A 7,737-nucleotide genomic window follows, 5' to 3' on the forward strand; every position below is an offset into this window, starting at 1 on the left:
AGAAACACAGAAATAAAAAATTAAAAAAAAAAACAATTTCAATTTGGATTTAAAAAAAATGGAATACCGTTTATTTAGAACATCCAGACGATTCAGTTACACTCATTCTTGAGGATCAAGTTCGTCAAAACTGTTTAAACTTACACCAACGAGAACAAAATAACAAAAAAAAAATCCTTATTGTTTTCTAAAGTGCTTCCCAGAACCAAGCTCTCTGAACACGAAAGGAATGTGCTGTATGATCTCGACATTCAAGTCCAACCACTTACGCTTTACTACTCAGAAGCTCCAGAAATTTGTTGGTTTCAAGTTTCTCCGATTCGCGAGTAGACGATGTCGTCTTCTGTACGGCTCAAGAGATCGTTTTACGTGCAATTTGGCTGACGGGCAAATATTTGTGACCCGTGCCGAGTTTTTGAAAATAATTCATATATTTGCCATGAGAAGTAAAGACCAAGAAGAAATAATAACAATAAGGTGGATAATAAAAATCAATCTATGTAAACACTGGTTGCTATTGTGTGCAGGAAAGACTGGAAATGTAGACATTCTTCCTGTTATCTTATTTAACAGACTCATCATATTATCAACATATTATATCCAGTAGGTCATAAAAGTGAAGCCTTTTCAGGGATTACAAGCAAGTGAAGTTTAATTTGAGTCATTTTTAGGAAATGGTTTAAACAGCGAATTAACACCAACAGCCCATAAGAGGAAAAAAAAAAACCAAGGAGTTCATTATGGATCATTTTCCAGAACATTCCAATGGCGAACATCACAGATCATGAACAACGCCATTTATTTTTTGACAACAGCAGCCCTTCATATGTGAAAGCTTATAAGGATCCATTAAGGATGAAATAAACTTCAATGAAAAAACTTTAATGATGATGATGATGATGATGATGGACGTTGTCCTAATTTGCAGGCGTTCTGTCTGTAATTTTGGAAGAAAGCGACTGGCGAAACCCACCGTCGTTCATTACACTGGCCTCCTTTTAACACTGATTGCAAATCCTGAATTCATCATTGAAGAAAAATATACTGAAGCGTGAAGGGGTGCCAAAACTTTCTAGGTTAAAAAAATAAAAAAATAGCACGAGTGAAACAGATGAACAGCTGAAATACCGATGGAATACTGATGACACACAGTTCTAGAGCGAACACTAAAGTTGTGGAGTTAGAAATCTGGAGTTAAAAAAAACAGATGGTGTGTTTAAAAAAAGGTTCGTAAACAAACAGAGGGATGGCGAACGTTAGTGGAGCGTATATTCCTTTGGCAATATATAAGAAGCATATTTAAAAGCAAAAGTGCGGCACTTGTAACATACCAGCACTCAACTCTTAACCATTCGCTGTTAATCATCATAAAGACAACAAACGGCGTCTTTTAGAGTAAAAACCCGCCGTCTCCTCAGACTCCGAACAGAAAACGGTCACCAGCTGAAGTACTGAAATACAATGGAAACAAAGCTCTAATGACTTCTCCATCCTCAGATGATAATCTGACCAAAGTAGCCATTTTACTGAGCAATTAACCAGGTGTGTACATTATTAATACTCAGTGTGTGAAGCATTTTCGGGATGAAACCAGAAAACTCCTCCTCAGTGGCTCTTCTTCGTGTGGCACAAAGATCGGAAAACTCATTAGCGTCATTTCTCTTTTGTTACGTCCAAAGACGTACATTTTGTCTTGTCCTGTGATTGTGTTGTCTCCTGCTCTCCTGTGGCTCCTCCCACTGTCTGCTCTCAGGTCACCTAATTGCTTCCTCCCAGCTGCACCTGTTTACCAACCGGAAGGAAAGGAGTTTAAAAGCAGAGCAGAAGGCTCAGTAGGGGAGACCTTTTTTCTCCGAGAGCATGATCCGTGTCCTGCCCGGCGCGGCGTATTGAAAAAATGAAATAATACAAGACGGACCCTGTGAACAAGCTCCAAGGTGCAAATAAATTACGCAGTAGTGAGCAGTTTGTGTTCGGGGATATTATCGTTCAAAGACAAAACGGTAAATCAGTCTCCAATTTTGCCTGTGATGGGGAGAAGAATAAAAAAAAAAGAACTGACGTCACCCTGGACGGCTTCTAAGTGTCATTTGAAGCTTAAGCCCAAGCCGGAGAGGCGTTTCGTTTTGTCTGTTTACACCAGATTGTACTCCTTCAGGTTGAGCTGCAAGATGGTGTCCTTGACAGCGGCGAAGACGAAGCGAATGTTTTCAGTGTCTGTCGCGCAAGTAAAGTGAGAATAGATGATTTTGTCACTGTCGGGATTCAGGTCGACGAACATCTTCAGGATGAACTCGCTCCCTGCCTGAGCGTCTCTATGGGGGCCTGACAGTGAGAAGGAGAAAAGAGAGCAATCAGAGGAAATTATAACAACATCAAGTTCTTAAGTTTCTAAAATCTGGTACAGTTACAATATGAAATGACACGAATCCAAACACCCCAGATATTAAAAATCTCTCTATCTCTCTCTCTCGCTCATTCGTGCAATAATCCGATCAAAGTGTGAATTGTGCAAAGCTAAAAATTATGCACATTTTATGCATATTTTTTTTTCACCCTCTACGTGAAATTACAACGTAGAGACGTTAAAAGAAAAACAATCAAAATCATCTTAGGGGCAAATAAAAATGTTACAACAGCCTAGTTGCTTAAGAGAGCATATCCTTTTATAACTGGGTTTCCGGTTGTGTTCTAATCCCATTCAGTTTGGTGTTAAAATAAAGTCAATGAAGTGAGTCTTATTAACCCTGAATAAAGATCAGAGGTTTCTGTAGGATTTTCTTCACACCTTCTTGGTTTAGAGTAAAGAGTGAAATGTATCAGAGGGAGAAAATGGAGCACCACAGCGACATGAACAGCAAGGACACCAAGAACAGGACGTTCCTCCGAAATTTAGAACGGACAAGAGAAAAATTACCCGGGGAGGCTGCGAAGAGACCTACAGTGACATTTAAAGGAGCTGCAGGGATATCTGACAGTACTGATTACTCTCTGAAGGTAACAACGATCTCTTATATTCTTCACACGTCTGGGATACGGGCTAAGACGGCTAAGACGGAAGCCCTTCCTCTCCGAAGTCCTTTCTGTTTCGTGCAAAAAACAAAACATCAACACACCCACGACGAAGCACGGTGGTGGCAGCATCATGCTTTAGGCCTGAATTTCTTCAGCCAGCATTGAGAAAAAATATTAAAGGAATCGTTTTAGTGCAAAACCTTCAGGTGTCTGCTAGGAAAGTGAAGATGGAAAGGATCTGACCCAAAGTGTATGTGCACATCGCAAAGGAACGACGAGGTCTTGGAATGACCGAGCCAGAGCCCAGCCTGAACCCAACAAGAAATCTGAGATCTGAATCTGAATATAATGGATGTAGAATGTTTCGACTAGAATGAGTGAAAAAATATGACCTCGATAGCCTCGTATCCAGAAAGACCTAAGATCCAAAGGTGCTTCAGCAAAGTACTAGATTTTTATTAAAAGTTTTTCATACAATTTTTCCAGAGTCCCGAGCGAGCCCAGATCATCTCGACTTTTTCCAGCAAACAAAAAGCACACAACGTAAAACCCACCACCTTTATGATGAAGATTTAAAACCCACTCACCATCATACTCGGGAAAGTAATCTACGAGATGTGAAAACATGATTTTCTCCTCCAGCAGGTCCTTCTTGTTTAAAAATAAAATGACTGAAGAGTTCTGAAACCAGGGATACGTTATGATCGTCCTAAACAGTGCTTTGCTTTCCTCCATGCGATTCTATGGAAAAAAGGGGAAAAACGAGACGTCAGGCAGAAACGCTCGCACGTTTAGGAAGGAACCATTTACTACATGAGAACATCCACAGAGATGCCAAGTAACCTGCAATAATCTTATTAACATCACAGGCTTAAAAAGAAGAAGAAGAAGAAGAAGAAGTAGTTCGTGTATATTGTGTTCGATGGTCATCAATTAACACTAACAAACGTATGTTGTTTTCTTTTTTGTTTTCTTTATTTTTCATTCATTCATTCATTCATCTTCTACCGCTTATCCGAACTACCTCGGGTCACGGGGAGCCTGTGCCTATCTCAGGCGTCATCGGGCATCAAGGCAGGATACACCCTGGACGGAGTGCCAACCCATCGCAGGGCACACACACACACTTCTTTATTTTTTTGAAAAGTTATTTTAATTCATTCATTTATTATCCTGGTCAGCATCGTGGGAATGTTGGCCATGAGGCAGGAATACACCATGCACACACACACACACACACACACACACACACACACACACACACACACACATTTATGCCTATGGGGAATTTCGCCAGTCCACTTACTGACAGGTCTTTCAGAGAGACCCGGAGAACCCAGAGCGGCAGTAACCCGATCTCAGGGAACAAACCGGACGGACAGAGGAGCTATGACACGGAGCTACTTCCTTCACTTCTGTGCCTGAGCTATAACTAATCCTTAAAACATTCATGATATTGGACACTTATAAAGATCCTTTTGTTCCTTTCGATCCTTCCAACTCACTGAGGATCTGAAACTAACAAGCACTAATTTATAAATTTGTATTCTGTCGCTCTTTGATGCACGTGAAGAAATATAACATGCGAAGCAAACCTCGTTATCAGATTCAACCAGGACTTGGTCGTATTCACTCAGTGCCACCAGAAACATGATGGAGGTGACGTTTTCAAAGCAGTGGATCCACTTGCGTCTCTCTGACCGCTGGCCGCCCACATCCACCATCCTGGTCCAGACAAGAGTAATCAGATACCAAGCACTAGTGATGACATAAATCACGCAGAGAACACACAGGAGAATAAACAAACACCAGACTAAATGTTGAAGTGAACCTGAATATGACGCTCTGCAGGTCAAAGGGGTACTCGATGATACCCGTGGTGGGCACTCTGACCCTCAGCACATCCTGCTGCGTGGGCACGTAGGACGAGTCAGCAATCCGATCCAGCGAATTCAGGTAGCTGAAAAGTACAGAGAGATTTCACTTCGGCTGAACAGCAGCTGGTTGTAAAAGTGAGACTCAGCGGTGAAGATCTCTGCTTCCTCTACATCCCATCTTTACCCTGACCTACATTTACTGTGCTTTACTGTGCTTTACTGTGCTTTACTGTGCTTTACCCGCCCAATTGTTGGTCACTTTCTCGTTCTAAACTCGAAATGGAAACACTGTGCCTGTGTTCAGCCAAAACAGGAAGCTGTAGCAAAAGAACTCCTGCACTATTACGGATTTACAGAAGTGAGAAAGCAGGTGTGATATTTACGTCAAACCACCAGAGTCGACACCGGTTACATCGGTGCTTCTCATTTCTTTGCTTGAGCTTCCTTCTTCTTTCCTTTCATTGTGGAGAAAGAATGCAAGAAAAGGAAACTAGAAGATGAGGAATCGAGAGACAGACAAAGAGAGGGAGAGAGAGAGAGGGGGGTGAGAGAGGGAGAGAGACAGAGGGAGAGACAGAGGGGGAGACAGAGGGGGAGACAGAGGGGGAGACAGAGGGGGAGAGAGCGAGAGACAGAGGGAGAGGGAGAGACAGAGGGGGAGAGAGAGGAAAAGAGAAAAAGAGAGAGAGACAGAGGGAGGGAGAGAGAGACAGACAGACAGACAGACAGAGGGAGAGAGAGAGAGGTTGGTGAGAGAGGGAGAGAGACAGAGGGAGAGACAGAGGGGGAGAGAGGGAGAGAGAGACAGAGGGAGAGGGAGAGGGAGAGACAGAGGGGGAGGGAGAGGGAGAGACAGAGGGGGAGAGAGAGGAAAAGAGAAAAAGAGAGAGAGACAGAGGGAGGGAGAGAGAGACAGACAGACAGACAGACAGACAGACAGAGGGAGAGAGAGAGAGGTTGGTGAGAGAGGGAGAGAGACAGAGGGAGAGACAGAGGGGGAGAGAGGGAGAGAGAGACAGAGGGAGAGGGAGAGGGAGAGACAGAGGGGGAGACAGAGGGGGAGACAGAGAAAAAGAGAAAAAGAGAGAGAGACAGAGGGAGGGAGAGAGAGACAGACAGACAGACAGAGGGAGAGAGAGAAAGAGAGAGAGAGAGAGAGAGAGAGAGAGAGAGAGACAGATAGACAGAGAGAGAGAGAGAGAGAGAGAGAGAGAGAGAGACAGACAGACAGACAGAGAGAGAGAGGGAGAGAGACAGAGGGAGGGAGACAGAGGGAGGGAGAGAGAGACAGACAGACTGACAGAGGGAGAGGGACAGAGAGAGAGAGAGAGAGAGAGGGAGGGAGAGAGACAGACAGAGGGGGAGAGAGAGAAAGAGAGAGAAATAAAACACACTGCAGTATCCTCCCATCTCCTCTACTTCATTTTTAAAAACCTTTAAAAATGAAGCACCTGAATTTTCGGCTCACGGACTGAACGAGATCAGATCAGATCGGAGGAATCAAGATGGCATCGATTAGTGTTTTTAAATCTGTACTCACTATTTGGTGGAATCAGAGAGCTGATATTCTCTCCTTCGATCGTAGCACTCCTGGATTCCGGGGTCCTTCCATAAACTCTTAATGGCATCTACATATGGATTTATAAGCGATGTAACTTTCTCTACGTCCACTTCGCGAACAATATTTGCATTGGCCTAAAAACAAGGAGTCAGAAATGAAAAAAAAAAGAATGATTTTACAGATCACTGAAGTAAATATTCTGTATATAAACACATAGGTTGTAATCTTGAGCTGATTTAAAATCCCACCTAAGATTAGACTGTGCTCATTATTGTGCCGTTGCAGATCAATTCAAACTACTGTACTATGTTAGTGAAACAATAGGCTTGGCTTTAGGACTCTCCAGAAATATTAAATAAATAAATAAATAAATAAAGCACCAGGACATTTCTGTAGGGCTTTGAGTTGGTATAATTAATTTTACAGCCTGAAGGGATAATCTCATTAGGGCTGTACTGTGTGATTAAGCAAAGTCACTGTCTCTCATCTTATTTGTCTCATGACTTGCCCTACTTCACAACAAAGATACGCGTCTCTGGGGAAATCTGACCGTCGATGAGATCAAATTATCAAACTTTTTGAACATTTAGCTCAGGGGTCCCAGACTCCCTTTTAGGTATAACGGTAGTGTCGACTGAGCCGGACCCCAGAAATCAGTGTTGTCCATCAATAGCAAATCAACTCCTGTTAAATGTCTTCATTTATGTTGAAGGTACAAACAAATAAAATTGGATTGGAATAAATATTCACCCCCTAAATAAGCTCTTTTGGAAAGTGACCCGGTTACATTGGAGACGTCAAATTTCTAGCTTGCTAATAAAGAATTATCGGGGGGGCACGGTGGCTTAGTGGTTAGCACGTTCGCCTCAGACCTTCAGGGTTGGGGGTTCGTTTCCCGCCTCCACCTTGTGTGTGTGGAGTTTGCATGTTCTCCCCGTGCCTCGGGGGTTTCCTCCGGGTACTCCGGTTTCCTCCCACGGTCCAAAGACATGCATGGTAGGTTGATTTGCATCTCTGGAAAATTGTCCCTAGTGTGTGATTGCGCGAGTGAATGAGTATGTGTGTGTGTGCCCTGCGATGGGTTGGCACTCCGTCCAGGTTTATCCTGCCTTGATGCCCGATGACGCCTGAGATAGGCACAGGCTCCCCGTGACCCGAGGTAGTTCGGATAAGCGGTAGAAGATGAATGAATGAATGAATAAGAATTATCGCTCCATTTTTAACTAGCTCTATTTTCCGAATTAAAACCGGCCCTGTGTTTGATGCCCATGATGCTGCAGACTT

At 43.2% G+C, this 7,737-nt stretch overlaps 1 protein-coding gene across 1 annotated transcript in view; it reads right to left on the minus strand.

The window, feature by feature from the left end:
• Nucleotides 1–48: 48 nt before the first annotated feature.
• LOC132841409 (guanine nucleotide-binding protein G(q) subunit alpha) overlaps nt 49–7,737 on the minus strand; it is a 9,602-nt gene continuing 1,913 nt past the window's right edge. The window contains exons 3-7 of the mRNA XM_060863768.1: nt 6,433–6,587; nt 4,847–4,975; nt 4,611–4,740; nt 3,603–3,756; nt 49–2,325 (exon numbers count right to left, since the gene is read on the minus strand). Coding sequence (XP_060719751.1) covers nt 2,135–2,325; nt 3,603–3,756; nt 4,611–4,740; nt 4,847–4,975; nt 6,433–6,587 — 759 coding nt within the window. The 3' untranslated portion in view covers nt 49–2,134. The remainder of the gene's footprint in view (nt 2,326–3,602; nt 3,757–4,610; nt 4,741–4,846; nt 4,976–6,432; nt 6,588–7,737) is intronic.

The sequence above is a fragment of the Tachysurus vachellii genome, chromosome 26, assembly GCF_030014155.1.
Source record: "Tachysurus vachellii isolate PV-2020 chromosome 26, HZAU_Pvac_v1, whole genome shotgun sequence".
NCBI lineage: Eukaryota > Metazoa > Chordata > Actinopteri > Siluriformes > Bagridae > Tachysurus > Tachysurus vachellii.